Source organism: Microplitis mediator, chromosome 7 (assembly GCF_029852145.1).
Source record: "Microplitis mediator isolate UGA2020A chromosome 7, iyMicMedi2.1, whole genome shotgun sequence".
NCBI classification, from domain to species: Eukaryota; Metazoa; Arthropoda; class Insecta; order Hymenoptera; family Braconidae; genus Microplitis; species Microplitis mediator.
Genome location: NC_079975.1, coordinates 17,282,784 through 17,298,183, shown reverse-complemented (window position 1 = coordinate 17,298,183; position 15,400 = coordinate 17,282,784). Strand labels below are relative to the sequence as shown.

The 15,400-nt window shown below is 30.6% G+C and overlaps 1 protein-coding gene across 1 annotated transcript; it reads left to right on the top strand.

Annotated features, from left to right (window-relative positions):
- The first annotated feature begins 7,947 nt into the window (after positions 1–7,947).
- On the top strand, positions 7,948–14,923 carry LOC130671714 (putative inositol monophosphatase 3). The gene is made up of 4 exons (XM_057475775.1): positions 7,948–8,733; positions 12,775–12,926; positions 13,717–13,934; positions 14,186–14,923. The coding sequence occupies exons 1-4, from the start codon at positions 8,223–8,225 to the stop codon at positions 14,325–14,327; spliced, it is 1,023 nt and encodes a 340-aa protein (XP_057331758.1). The 5' UTR covers positions 7,948–8,222; the 3' UTR covers positions 14,328–14,923.
- Positions 14,924–15,400: the final 477 nt, after the last annotated feature.

Below are 15,400 nucleotides of genomic sequence, written 5' to 3'. Positions count from 1 at the left end.
AACGTGGGAAATCATTTTTAATCATTTTGTTTAATCAGGGTTATGTGCCAATTCATCTAAAACAAACGAATAATTGTTTACTCTTAACATACTTGGATGATAATCCTACATTTCCTTTTCTAGAGTTGATTTCAACTAGCGTTCTGAATGTCGATTTACCAAATAATTTCTTGAAGTGTTACATAACAGTCGGCAAGATAGCGGTGATGTTATCCCTGGTGAATATTTTTCGGACTTCTGTCTTAAAAACAGTTCTAGAGTTCTAAAGACTTTTTCAGAGTTCTAAAGACTTTTTCGGACAAAAGTCCGAAAAATTTTCACCCGGGATTGTACAGGTGCAGAATATTGAATTTCCAGTGCATAGATGTGTTTTAGAAACAAGATGTCCTGCATTGTACGAAGATGTTGCTCGTTATCAACAAACATCTGACAGCAGTAACAGTGTTGTATTAACTCTTACGGATATCCATCCAGAGATATTTAAAAGAGTTGTAGAATTCATCTATACTGATAAGGTCAATGACCTAGATGCTCATTCGGAGTATTTGCTAGAAGCTGCTGATAAATATAAATTAAAGAACCTGAAAGAAATGTGCGAAATTTCGCTCATCGAAAACTACCTTACTTTCGAAAGTTCTTCTGAGGTTTAAGATTTAGCTATTCGTTGTAACACTAAAGGATTAAAATTCGCCGCCAAGACTGTTTCGAAAAATAAAGCGTCTGTTTTAGTCAGTAGTGATACTTCACCTCATTTTACCTTCAAATGTTCAGAAGTTTAAATTATCTACCTATCTTTTATTTTTTCCGGTACATGGACCGCAGGTTACGAAACTAGAGGTTAAGATTTTCATTCGTAGCGATAACATTTTTGGTCATGAAAATTTCTATTATTATAAGTTCAAGACTGATTAATTAGTTCACTAATTTTTTCAATAAATTTGTTTATTAAACTTAAGTTCTGTTTGCGTTTTCTCATTTCCGCTACATCCTTTAATAAAAACTCGAATTTACTTTCTATTAACTTACGATCTGAATTTCAATTGAATATATTTAGGTATTTATTTGAGTCTTTACTCAAGGGATCATGTGAATATAGTAATTTTTCAACTGTAAGTCAAAGTAATAAATTAAAGTCTACTTATTTTGAAACGATTAATTTATTTAATAATCCAGTCTATTTTAATGAAAGGGTATAGCCGGATTAATATGGGAATTCTGCCCCCATGGCTTTTTTGACTCAAACTTAGGGGGTCGATTTGGTGTCGAATGAAAATAATTTACCTCAATTTTTAGCTCTTTAACTCCAACGGTATTCGAGAATTTCAAAAAAACCTGTTTTTTCGAAATTATTTTTATTTTTATAGTAAAATTCGGAATTAATCAATGATGATTTTTTTCCTAATTCTTACGAGTCCAAAACATGAAAAAATCATATGATCGAGATTCTCAAACGGAAAGCCGATTTTTAACGGAGAAAAGAAAATTATAATCTTTTTTTTTTTAGCCTTTTTGAAATATGTCACTCACCAAAATTCGTCAGAAAAAATCTTTCATACTCTTCTATACTCAGGAATTTTTTTTAATTTTTTGAATTGGTGGAACAATTCAAAAAAAATTAAAAACTCATTTTTTTCTTAAAATCTTGCGTTTTAACAAACTTATATTTTTTTTTAGTACAAATAAATACGTAGAAAATTTTTTTTTACCAAAAATATATCTTTGCAAAAGATAAACATAAAAAATCAGTAGCCTACAGTCATTATAAGGGTTATTAATGATTCAAAAGACACTTAAAGGTAATACTTATTAGGGTGTCCCAAAAAAAAACAAATATATTTTTTTTCAACGTCTTATGAGCTCAAAAATTACTTTATATTATAAAAAAAATCCTCACCGAATTTCAGCCAGATATCTTTACAATTGAGCTATCAAAAAGGGGGGTCCCTTTTCCCATTTAAAATACAAGCGAAAATTTTTCATTTTAGTTTTTTGTTATTAAGACTATGAAAAAAAATTTTTTTTTCTAATTCCACCTGGTATAATTACATAGGGAATTAAATTCTCTACAAAAAGTGCTTATACATTATGTACGTTGAACAAACTGGGAAAAAGTTACGGCCCTAGTGGAAATTTTTCGAAATTTTCTCTGAAAAACTCAGTTCGAGAGTTCTTAAGACTTTTTTAAAGTTCTTAAGACTTTTTCAGAGTTATTCAGAGAAAAGTCCGAAAAATTTCCACCAGGGGGGGCTTCAAAGATTAAGTAAAAATTCAGTTTCATCAGTGTTAAATTATTTTTTATTATTTTTCATTTTTATTTTATCAAAAAATATTTTTTTTCAAATTTTGACGGCACATTCTTGTAGAAAATTTAATCTCCTACAAAAAGTATTTGATATCATATATACGTCAAATTAATGAGTAAAAAGTTACAGGTCTTTAAATGTCAACGAAAAGTTAAGTTTAAAAAATATTAAATTTTTGAACTTAACTGTCAACGAAAAAGTGAACTTCATTTTTCGTTGACATTTAAAGACCTGTAACTTTTTACTCATTAATTTGACGTATATATGATATCAGATACTTTTTGTAGGAGATTAAATTTTCTACAAGAATGTGCCGTCAAAATTTGAAAAAAAATATTTTTTGATAAAATAAAAATGAAAAATAATAAAAAATAATTTAACACTGATGAAACTGAATTTTTATTTAATCTTTGAAGCCCCGTAACTTTTTCCCAGTTTGTTCAACGTACATAATGTATAAGCACTTTTTGTAGAGAATTTAATTCCCTATGTAATTATACCAGGTGGAATTAGAAAAAAAAATTTTTTTTCATAGTCTTAATAACAAAAAACTAAAATGAAAAATTTTCGCTTGTATTTTAAATGGGAAAAGGGACCCCCCTTTTTGATAGCTCAATTGTAAAGATATCTGGCTGAAATTCGGTGAGGATTTTTTTTATAATATAAAGTAATTTTTGAGCTCATAAGACGTTGAAAAAAAATATATTTGTTTTTTTTTGGGACACCCTAATAAGTATTACCTTTAAGTGTCTTTTGAATCATTAATAACCCTTATAATGACTGTAGGCTACTGATTTTTTATGTTTATCTTTTGCAAAGATATATTTTTGGTAAAAAAAAATTTTCTACGTATTTATTTGTACTAAAAAAAAATATAAGTTTGTTAAAACGCAAGATTTTAAGAAAAAAATGAGTTTTTAATTTTTTTTGAATTGTTCCACCAATTCAAAAAATTAAAAAAAATTCCTGAGTATAGAAGAGTATGAAAGATTTTTTCTGACGAATTTTGGTGAGTGACATATTTCAAAAAGGCTAAAAAAAAAAGATTATAATTTTCTTTTCTCCGTTAAAAATCGGCTTTCCGTTTGAGAATCTCGATCATATGATTTTTTCATGTTTTGGACTCGTAAGAATTAGGAAAAAAATCATCATTGATTAATTCCGAATTTTACTATAAAAATAAAAATAATTTCGAAAAAACAGGTTTTTTTGAAATTCTCGAATACCGTTGGAGTTAAAGAGCTAAAAATTGAGGTAAATTATTTTCATTCGACACCAAATCGACCCCCTAAGTTTGAGTCAAAAAAGCCATGGGGGCAGAATTCCCATATTAATCCGGCTATACCCTTTTATGAAAATTTTAATTATACAAATAAGTTCCCTCACAGATTTGAATCACGGTGGAAACACGGTGGTTTTGTTCCATTTTACCACTGTGATTACACGGTGTATCCACCGTGATACCACGGTGGCTTGACCACTGTGTATACACGGTGTTTCCACTGTGATTACGCGGTGGACACACCGTGGAACTATGGTGGTGAAATAGCATAAAGCCACCGTGGAATCACGGTGGATACACCGCGTAATCACAGTGGATACACTGTATATACCCGGTGATGAAATGGAGCAAACCCATCGTGTAATCACGGTGGATCCATGGTGTTTACACTTCCACGGTGTTTCCACCGTGATTCAAATCTGCGAGGGTTATTTTATTACTTGTATCGAATGGTAATCAAATGTTCTTCTTCGTAAAGTGATTGTTTTACCGTTTGTTATACACTTATCCAAAAAATTAAAGGAACAAGAAAATTTTATAAATTTTTTAGTGATTTTTGGAAGGCTGTATTTTCGTGAAAAATGATCGCATCGAAAAAATAAAAAAAGCAAATTGAAGCTTGAAATCTCTAGTTTGAAGATCTTCCAGCAAAATATTTTTTTGAGCCACGGTTTTTGCGGAATCATAAGAAAAAAGTCGAGACAAAATTTTTCTAAATTTTTTAGTTTTGTTTTTTAGGTCTACGGGGCCGGGAAAAATTTTTTCAAAAAAACGAATTCATGGCTCGTTTAGGAAATTTATTCAGCTACAATTTGCTCTTTTTTGTTTCTCTGTACGACAATTTGCTGCTGAGATATCAGCCTTTAAATGAAAAAGGAGCCTTTTGTCTTTGATTATTGATATCTCAGCAAGTAATGGTCACACAGTAATTTAAAGGGCAGTTTAATAAACTTGAATAAATTCCCTACAAGCTCCATTTTCGATTTTTTCAAAAAAAATTTTTTTTTCATCCTTGATATCCATTTGAAAAACCCACAAAAAATGACCATTTTCTGGTTTTTTAGTCAACTCATCGCTACTCTGCAAATATTGATAAAAAAAATAATGTTGCCAGGTAATTTTACAGCTTAATGTACCCCCAAAAACCCTGGAGATTTTCAGATTGATTCATTGAACCGTTTGTCCGGTCCGATTGCTCAAAGTTTTGCAAAACAATTAAAGGAACAAGTTTTGTTCCTTAAATTGTGTAATCATTACCAAAATGAAAAAATTAATTTTTTTCGGATTTTCTTTCATTTTCGCGTTAGTTATTCAGTAAATGTAAGGTCAAGAGGAAAAAAAAAAAATTTTTTCCGAAAAACGAAAAAAAAAAATAACCCCCCCGAATGAAACGTAAAAAAAAAAAAATGTAAAAAAATTCTTGTTTGGTCTCGTTTTTTAGAAAATTTTTTTTTTTCCTCTTTACCTTACATTTACTGAATAACTAACGCGAAAATGAAAGAAAATCCGAAAAAAATTAATTTTTTCATCTTGGTAATGATTACACAATTTAAGGAACAAAACTTGTTCCTTTAATTGTTTTGCAAAACTTTGAGCAATCGGACCGGACAAACGGTTTAATGGATCAATCTGAAAATTTCCAGGGTTTTTGGGGGTACATTAAGCTGTAAAATGACCTGGCAACATTATTTTTTTTATCAATATTTGCAGAGTAGCGATGAGTTGACTAAAAAACCAGAAAATGGCCATTTTTAAGGGTTTTTAAAATGGATATCAAGGATGAAAAAAATATTTTTTTTGAAAAAATCGAAAATGGAGCTTGTAGGAAATTTATTCAAGTTCTTCAAACTGCCCTTTAAATTACTGTGCGGTCATTATTTGCTGAGATATCAATAATCAAAGACAAAAAGATCCTTTTTCATTTGAAGGCTGATATCTCAGCAGCAAATTGTCGTACAGAGAAACAAAAAAAAGCAAATTGTAGCTGAATAAATTTCCTAAACGAGCCATGAATTCGTTTTTTTGAAAAAATTTTTCCCGGCCCCGTAGACCTAAAAAACAAAACTAAAAAATTTAGAAAAATTTTGTCTCGACTTTTTTCTTATGATTCCGCAAAAACCGTGGCTCAAAAAAATATTTTGCTGGAAGATCTTTAAACTAGAGATTTCAAGCTTCAATTTGCTTTTTTATTTTTTTCGATACGATCATTTTTCACGAAAATACAGCCTTCCAAAAATCACTAAAAAATTTATAAAATTTTCTTGTTCCTTTAATTTTTTGGATAAGTGTACTATCATAAAAATTAATTCAAAAATTTTTGAAATTTCCGCGCCATTATTTAAAATTAATAGATCGATATTTTTATTCGGGAAAAATCGGGCTATATCGACCGTCATTTAAAATAAAAATCGATAGTCGACTATTGATATTTTCCTAAATACTGCCCTTCACCTAATAGCAACTTTAGCTTGAAATTGACGTTAATTTGATGTTGAAATTACCTGAAATTTGCTGCTCGAATTTGCCGACAATTTGACAGCAATAGTTGAAAATAAAAATTTGCTGTTAATTTTTCTGCAATTTAGAGGTGACTTTTTACGAGAAAAAAAGTCAGTAATACTCCTTTTTACTGTTTCAGAAGGTAAGTAAATTTATGCATAAAATTATCTAAAATTTGAGGGTGAAAGAAAACTATTACAATTTTTCGAGTCAAATTAACAATCAATTGACATATAATTTGCCTAAAAATTGATGAAAACTTTTTTCTAGTAAACTTTTGAAGTGAATTTGCATTCTAATTCGGGTAGTAAATTTACGTCAAATTCAATAGCAAGTTGCATACAAATTGTCATAGAAAATGGAAAAGTCCGAAGTTGACGAAAAATTCAAGGAAACTTTTGTAAAGTAAACTCTTTTTAAAGCAAACTGTGCTATTAGGGCAAGTATTATTTAGCCGAGGCTTACCAAAAACTTGTGGTTAAGTTAGCCGAAAACGTTTCTCTGCAGAACTTGCTGAGCAATTATATTTAAAGTGCGCCCATCAAGGTCATTAGTTTGCGACCAACTTGATGGCAAGTTGTCGACAACTCTAGCTTTTGCAACTTTTGGCTATAAGTTACCGCCAACTTTCTCAGAAAGTTGGCGCCAGGGAAGAGCTGCAATTCGAAGGCAGGTTTCTGAAAAAATTGAAGGCAACTTTCCGTCAACTTATGAATCTGCCAACCTTTGGCACCAGCTTTCGTGTGGCTATCAGGGTAGGGTATAGTCGTCAGATGTTACCCTCAATTTGATGGCACATTGACTGGCACTGTTTCTTCTGTTACGTCCTGGTTGATGTTTTGGCGCTGGCGTAGTTGAGCGGTCAATTTAAATTGGACGTGATGAAAACTTACATATAATTATGAATAATAATTAAGTATGGGTTGAACAGCCACCATTTGGTGGTTGAAATAAACTGATTATATTTATATCTTATTAAATATATTATCTGGATCTGTTTTATTCAATGAATAAAGAGATAGTTGAAGAATTTGTGAAACGTACAATTGTGCTATTATAATATTGTTAAGTTATTCTCAACAATAGCTTCGAGAAGGTGAGAACGAAGTTAAGTGTTTTATTCTGAGCCTGACTGCTCTCGATGATTCTATATTTCAAACTGACTTCTCTTGATCGAGAAAAACTGAAGTAACTCTTATCAATACGTTTGGGCATCAGACCCGCGCATCAATTCATATGGAGGGGTCATTCGAGATAACGTATGTTCTCGAATGATCTGTTTTAATATTTGTTGAATATACTTAATTCTCACGATCTCTCCACTTTTGTTACTAACAAATGAATCACTTATCTATTAACAAAAGTTATCTTAAACAAAATAGATGTTTGTGCAGCTGCACGTCTCGAGGATTAACTCGAGGCGTCAGCGCTTATTTATATTTGATAAAATATAGAAAAATAACTTTACCAACTATTACTCATATCCTTAAAGTTCAAATATCTTAAATAATATTATTCTATTATTATATCATATTATTTTATACAATTCATTAAATATTATGGGAATTACGTGATTATCGATATTCGATATAATTAGTTAGATTTCAGGTCGGTAATTAAGGAAGTAAAAGCTTACGTCATCTGCCATACAGGCTGGGACGTACCACTTCTGACTTATTTGCGGAGAAACTGTGGTTATCTGGGTAGATGTCTTTGAGTAGACATAATATCGATGAGTAATAAACTATATAAAAAAAAATATACATTGTTATGTAGTACAGTTGTCTTTGAGTATAGTAGGTGTTAAGAAAGAGGTCTATCTGTGAGCCTTAGCAAAGAAGTGTTTCAAGTAGAGCTGTTTCTTTGCCTGCCTGGTCAATTACTTTTCAATTGACAGCAAGTTGACGTCATGTAAGCCGTATTATAACTTTTCACAGTCAACTTACCGTCATATTTCGGCTGTAAATTTTCGATAACTTCCATTCAGATTTGCTATAGGGAAGTAACGAGCCTCTAAAGACCGCGAATATTGTATGATGATAATTAAAACACGTTTATTGACTTAAATCTCAAATTAAATTAACATGTGGCCCATATGAAGTCATAGTTGATTAATAAAAAAAATTTACATTAAAAAAATGATTATCAACATCGCGGCTAATTTTCGTATACACAAAATTGGATTATGTTTATTCATAGTAATCTTAATTTTCTTATATATTTACGCGATCCGGGAGTCACACAATTTAACATCAAAGAAAAGTAATTTCAACAGTATTTCCCTAAAATCGCTACTGGCAGATTCAATTCGTGCAGCCGAACTTGGAGGATTACAAATAGTTGATGTTCATTCACAAGCCAAAGTTACAATAGAGATAAAAGGAAAAACAAAGGAAGGAATTGATGATCTTGTGACAACAGCTGATTACAAATCACATTGTGCTATGTATAGATATCTTTCAATGTTATATCCATCACTTACTATAATTTCCGAAGAACAATCTAAGGAATGTGATGATACCATGACAATAGGAATCACGGGTAATACCCATAGCTTAAAAAATACTGATGTCGAGAATGATTTGATGGTTAATGCTGATGATATCACAGTATGGATTGATCCGTTAGATGCGACTAAAGAATATACTGGTAATATTTCAAACATTTTAGGTTTCCGATACATTAGGGTAATCCAAAAAAATCCAGCCTATCGAATTTATGGCTTACAAAGGACCTATATACCGAGAAAAAGATTCTGCCGTTGGGGAAAATTTTTAGATCAATTTTCAAAAAGTGCCGGTAGCCATTTAAAATTTCCTATTTAAATAACACGCAAAAAAATTTTTATCGTTAACAATATTATAAATTTTGAACCGATTGAGATTAAAATTTGGCTCTGAAATATTCTTGTAGGTTATTAAATTTCCTAAAAAATAGTCATGGGAGTCGATTTTCTAAGCTAGATATTTCGTATTGTTACAGGCCTTCAAAGTCTACTGTAAACAGAATTATACAGTTTTAAGTTTCTATTACACCGGCACACAAAAAAAAATAAGTTCTCTGTACTTTTGACGGGACCGATTTATTCCCATGTATTTTGACCCGCTGAATCCGAATCCGAGGTCCGTTTAACCCGTACACCCTCAGATTTTTAGAAAACTTTAAAAAACCTCAAAAATACACAAAAATCGACCGTTTTTTAAATTTATAAATTTTTTTAACCCTAACTAAGCATGATTTTTATGTATTTCGGTCCTCCACATACTAACCTGAAGTTTATTTAAAACATTAGCCATTTAAAGTTTGAGTAAATTCCAAAAAACCCCAAAAAATTGCAAAAAAGCAAAAAAATTCTTAGTGTTGTGATGAAAAAAATTTTTTGAAGCATATTAAAATTTTTTTATGTATTAGGCCAAAATATTTTTTATATATATATCACAGATCGAACAATATGATTTCTTTTATTTATTTCGATTTAAAAAATGATTTTTGTTATACCAAATTTTATTTTTTTCGATTTTTTGGGAATTTTTGCCATTTATTTAAAATTTTAGAAATGTCTGAGCCATGGATGTACGAGAATTATATGTGACAGATAAACATACATGAAAATAATTATTTATTTAGCCCTATAAATTTTTTTTCATCACAATACTAAGAATTTTTTTGCTTTTTTGCAATTTTTTGGGGTTTTTTCGAATTTACTCAGACTTTAAATGGCTAATGTTTCAAATAAACCTCAGGTTAGTATGTGGAGGACCAAAATACATAAAAATCATGCTTAGTTAGGGTTAAAAAAATTTATAAATTTAAAAAACGGTCGATTTTTGTGTATTTTTGAGGTTTTTTAAAGTTTTCTAAAAATCTGAGGGTGTACGGGTTAAACGGACTTCGGATTCGGATTCAGCGGGTCAAAATACATGGGAATAAATTGGTCCCGTCAAAAGTACAGAGAACTTATTTTTTTTTGTGTGCCGGTGTTATTAAAAATATCAATACTAAAAGAAAATTATTGGACTAAAATTTAATGAAATACACGGAGAGAAACTTATGGTAACAATTACAATATATTATGGAAATGGTTCCTACAATGCATGGTAACCGGTTTTTTTGAAGTGTTGATTATAGGAACAGCATCCATATATATTATACACATCCAAAAAAGTAAAGGAACAAAAAAATTTTATAAATTTTTTAGTGATTTTTGGAAGGCTGTATTTTTGTGAAAAATGATCGTATCGGAAAAATAAAAAAAAGCAAATTGAAGCTTGAAATCTCTAATTTAAAGAGTTTCCAGCAAAATATTATTTTGAGCCACGGTTTTTACGGAATCATAAGAAAAAGGTCGAGACAAAATTTTTCTAAATTTTTAGGTTTTGTTTTTTAGGTCTACGGGGCCGGGAAAAATTTTTCCAAAAACCGAATTCATGGCTCGGTTAGGAAATTTATTCAGCTACAATTTGCTTTTTTTTGTTTCTCTGTACGACAATTTGCTGCTGAGATATCAGCCTTCAAATGAAAAAGGATCTTTTTGTCTTTGATTATTGATATCTCAGCAAATAATGACCGCACAGTAATTTAAAGGGCAGTTTGAAGAACTTGAATAAATTTCCTACAAGCTCCATTTTCGATTTTTTCAAAAAAAATATTTTTTTCATCCTTGATATCCATTTTAAAAACCCTTAAAAATGGCCATTTTCTGGTTTTTTAGTCGACTCATCACTACTCTGCAAATATTGATAAACAAAATAATGTTGCCAGGTAATTTTACAGCTTAATGTACCCTCAAAAACCCTGTAAATTTTTAGATTGATCCATTGAACCGTTTGTTCTGTCCGATTGCTCAAAGTTTTACAAAACAATTAAAGGAACAAGTTTTGTTCCTTAATTTGTGTAATCATTACCAAAATGAAAAAATCAATTTTTTTCGAATTTTCTTTCATTTTTGCGTTAGTTATTCAGCAAATGTAAAGTAAAGAGAAAAAAAAAAAAAATTCCGAAAAACGAGATACAACAGGAATTTTTTTACTTTTTTTTTTTTTTACGTGTTATTCAGTTTTTTTTTTCGGTTTTCGGAAATTTTTTTTTTCTCTTTACCTTACATTTACTGAATAACTAACGCAAAAATGATACAAAATCCGAAAAAAATTGATTTTTTCATTTTGGTAATGATTACACAAATTAAGGAACAAAACTTGTTCCTTTAATTGTTTTGTAAAACTTTGAGCAATCGGCCCGGACAAACGGTTCAATGGATCAATCTAAAAATTTCCAGGGTTTTTGAGGGTACATTAAGCTGTAAAATTACCTGGCAACATTATTTTATTTCCCATGTGGGAATCCAGATACTCATGGTTTCCTACATGAATTCTTATATAAAACCGTACACTCCTATATTAATTCCTATGGATTCTTACATAAATCCATACTTTTTTATATGGATTTCTATGGGTTTCCATACAATTCCACATAGGTTTTTTGATTAGAGTAGTGATGCATGACGAAACATGATTTTACACGAGCCATACTGGATCATGTACGCTCAGTCATGCATGACATTGCATGAACCATGCGTGACTAATCTTTCCTATTAATGCAGGATAATGCATGATTGAACATGATTTTACATAGTCATGCATGCCTTTGCATGAATCATGCAGTGTCATGGATAATTATTCATGATTGAGCTTGGTCATGCATGACTATTCTTTCCTCGTCATGTATGATTGAACGTGATTTTACATGGTCATGTATGCCTTTGCATGAATCGTGCAAAGTCATGCCTGAATCATGCACGATCATGAAAGATCCATGCAGGTTCAAGCATGATCGTGCATGATGATTTTTTCCCGGGTATAATATTTTATTAACGATTAAAAGAAAGATGTAGGGCAAAAACTGGAATACAATACAAATAAAAAAGTTGAAATTCTATTTATTTTATGAACCTAGTATGTAAATTGCGTTTTTTACTTGCTTCATCAAATTTTAGTCCCAGAGTTTTCTCGTTATATTGATATTTTCAATAATAGAGCCTTAAAACTGTATAATTCTGTTTACTGTAGACTTTGATGGCCTGTAACTATACAAAATACTGAGCTTAGAAAATCGACTCCCATGACTATTTTTTAGAAAATTTAATGATCTACAAGAATATTCCAGAGCCAAATTTTTATCTCAAACGGTTCAAAGTTTATAATATTTTTAATGAAAAAAAAAATTTTTGCGTGTTATTTATATAGGAAAGGCCATGGGACGATAGGAATACCGAATCGGCCCCAGAAAGATATCGGGCTCATAGTTTCAGGAAATGTTGGTACTCATAAGATACTGCAAGTTTCAGATCTTTATCTATTACCGTTTCTGAATAAATCGAAAAATACTGAAAATCCGTGAAAAAATTGTATTTCTCAGCACCTTGTGAATCGATTGATCTGAATACCGGATATGTTTTGAGGCATGTAGCTTTTAAGAAAAAAAATATGAGCACTATCTTTTCATATGGCTACCGACACTTTTCAAAATTGAGCTAAAAATGTTTCCCAACGGGAGAATTTTTTCCTCTGTATATAGATCCTTTCTTAGCCATAAAGTCGATAGGTAGGTTTTTTTAGATCACCCTACGATACATTTACACAAAATTTTATTTGTACTACCATTATCCGGTTTTAAATAAATTTTTTCTTTAAGAAAATTTGCTAGAATATGTAACTACAATGGTCTGTATTGCTGTCAGAGGAATCCCAGTAATAGGAGTAATTCATAAACCATTTGAACCTAAACAAACTTATTGGGCATGGGCTTATCATGGAGCGTCGAGTAATTTACGTAAAAAAATAAAAGTAAGGAAAATAACTAATCCTAAGTTTGATTTTTAAGCTTCTTGACCGTTGCCCAGATTTTTTTTCAGCTTTTCTTAGAATTTCGCGTTAGTTACTCAATAAATGTGGGGTTAGGAAAAAAAAAAGAAAATTAAAAAAAATGTCAGAAAAAAAAATTGCAGACTTATTTAATCTCCTGCGGAGAACATTTCAAATTTTCAAAAATTCGAGAACTTGTTTTTTCTTTGAGGAATTTATAGAAAAAAGTCAAAAAATTTTTTTTTTTGTTGAAATAATTGTCGGACAACCGTAAATCTAGAAGAATTTTAATCAAAAGATCTTGAAACCAGAGATTTCAAGCTTTAAAATGCTGTTCTTTTTGGTCTCGATACGATTATTTTTCACAAAGTTACAGCTTTTAAAAAAATTCCCTGTTTTTTATTTAAATTTTTTGCATTCGTATCAATGTTTATTTATGAGGCATTCACAGCATACAAAAATCAATATTGATAATCCATTGGTTTTGATAATCGTCGACCACAATCGTCACTCATTGTTAACTTCTACTTTTCACAAAATAAAAGGGCGTAAGCTATTAAGTGCAAGCCACAGAGACGAGTACATGCGTTTTTGCATTTTCGCTAATTTACTTTATTAATGTTTTACATTAAATATCAATTAACTTTCGTTGTGAAATGAACTTTACTTTCAACAGCGGATTAATCCTAAGTCATGTATTTCTTAATGATAATACTTATTTACTATATATCTGCGTGTGTATAACTTTTTATGTTTTTTTTCTCTTTCTTAGTCAAAATCAAAAAAAAACATTGCTATCATTGTTTCACGATCTCACGCCGGAAGATTCCATAATATTTCCAAGGCAGTATTAGGTGACGATGTAAACATAATTTCAGCTGCTGGTGCAGGGTATAAGTCTCTTGAAGTAGCTGTAGGGAACGCTTCAGCTTATGTTCATGTGACGGCTATAAAAAAGTGGGACATTTGTGCGGGAGCAGCGATTATTAAGTATGCTTTATCTTCTTTTTTTTCATTGAATTTCATCAAATTGATGTAAGGTAAGAGACCCAGTACCTGATCAGGGAACTAGTACCTGATCACTCCGTGTATTTGTATATCCATATCTACCAACTTTGACTAAATATAGATATAGAAATACACGGAGTGATCAGGTATTAGTTCCCTGATCAGGTACTGGGTCTCTTACCTTAACACATAATCTATCAACTGAATCAATTGCTGGATTTTGCTTTTTATAGTGCTCTAGGTGGAACTGTGACGTCATTATCTAATGAACCTATCGTAGACTTTGGATCTTCTGATTTACTGGTCTTCGATCGTGGTCTTTTAGCTACCATGACAGATCATTACTGGTACCTGAATAAATTTTATAAAGCCTAAACATTGTATATTCATGAAATAAAAGAATTATTTATTAATAATAAATACGCATGGTATTAGCTCTCCCAAATGACTGGTTCGGAGAGATTAGAGTCATTTGAAACCTTAAATATTAATATTTTGATAATCAATCGAAATTAAATTTAAATTCTCAATTTACATAATTATGTTATTATTCGATTTTGACAATTTTCAATCTTATCAATCAAAATAGCACATAATATTTTAAGCTTAGATATAAAACTTGTGAAAACTTGATTATTGAAGCTCAACCTACCCGGATAAAGAAAAATAAATGTAATTATTGTAACGAGGTTTATAAATCCTCCTTATCGTACTATGATAATAGGCAGTTACCAAGGGTATTTACCTCGTGTTACCTGGTTTACCCGCTTTAGTTTTACCTAATTATTATTATTATTTAATAATCCCTCTCCATTCGTATTTTTAATGGAAGGGATGCGCATCACGTCGACGCGTAAGCACCGACGTGAATCTATAAGAAGGCCTGCGCGCCTCTAATTATTCAGCTTTATCTAATTTCTCAACTTTATTACCACTATGAATTTATAATAAATACAGTTTATTCCTTTTAACTCTTTTTTTAACTTTTAATTACCTGCTTACGACTAAGTATTCAGTATTAATTAAGGTAGTAGTCTGGTAACTCGCGCCGTTTTTCATGCTTCTTTTTAGGGGCCTTTTTTTTTAGAAGGAACAAATGAAAAGTTTTGCATTTTTAATATGTTTTTATTTACATCTTAAGGTAACAAAAAAAAATTTTTTTGAGGAAATTAAATAATTTATTATTATTATTATTGTCGCTTGAAGTTGACGCCTCAAAAAAAAAGCGCGTGGATGGCCCGGGTGATATTGACTCTTGTGGACATCCGAAATTAAAAATTCTTGATTAGTCTTAATCTATAGACATGGATTATTAAATTTTATCGAAAAATAACAAAATGGCGAACTTTGAAAAAAAAAGTCATTTTTTTTTCGCATAAAAAGGGTTGTAAAATGAAAAGTTAGGGATGAAAAAAATTAATCCTAGTTCCGACGAGAATGACATGTCT

Bases quoted from the DNA above. Each gene is read 5' to 3' on its own strand.
- LOC130671714 (XM_057475775.1), top strand. From the start codon at position 8,223: ATGATTATCAACATCGCGGCTAATTTTCGTATACACAAAATTGGATTA. The intron at 8,734-12,774 runs GTAATATTTCAA...TTTTTCTTTAAG, and splicing joins TGCGACTAAAGAATATACTG to AAAATTTGCTAGAATATGTA. The intron at 13,935-14,185 runs GTATGCTTTATC...TGCTTTTTATAG, and splicing joins GCGGGAGCAGCGATTATTAA to TGCTCTAGGTGGAACTGTGA.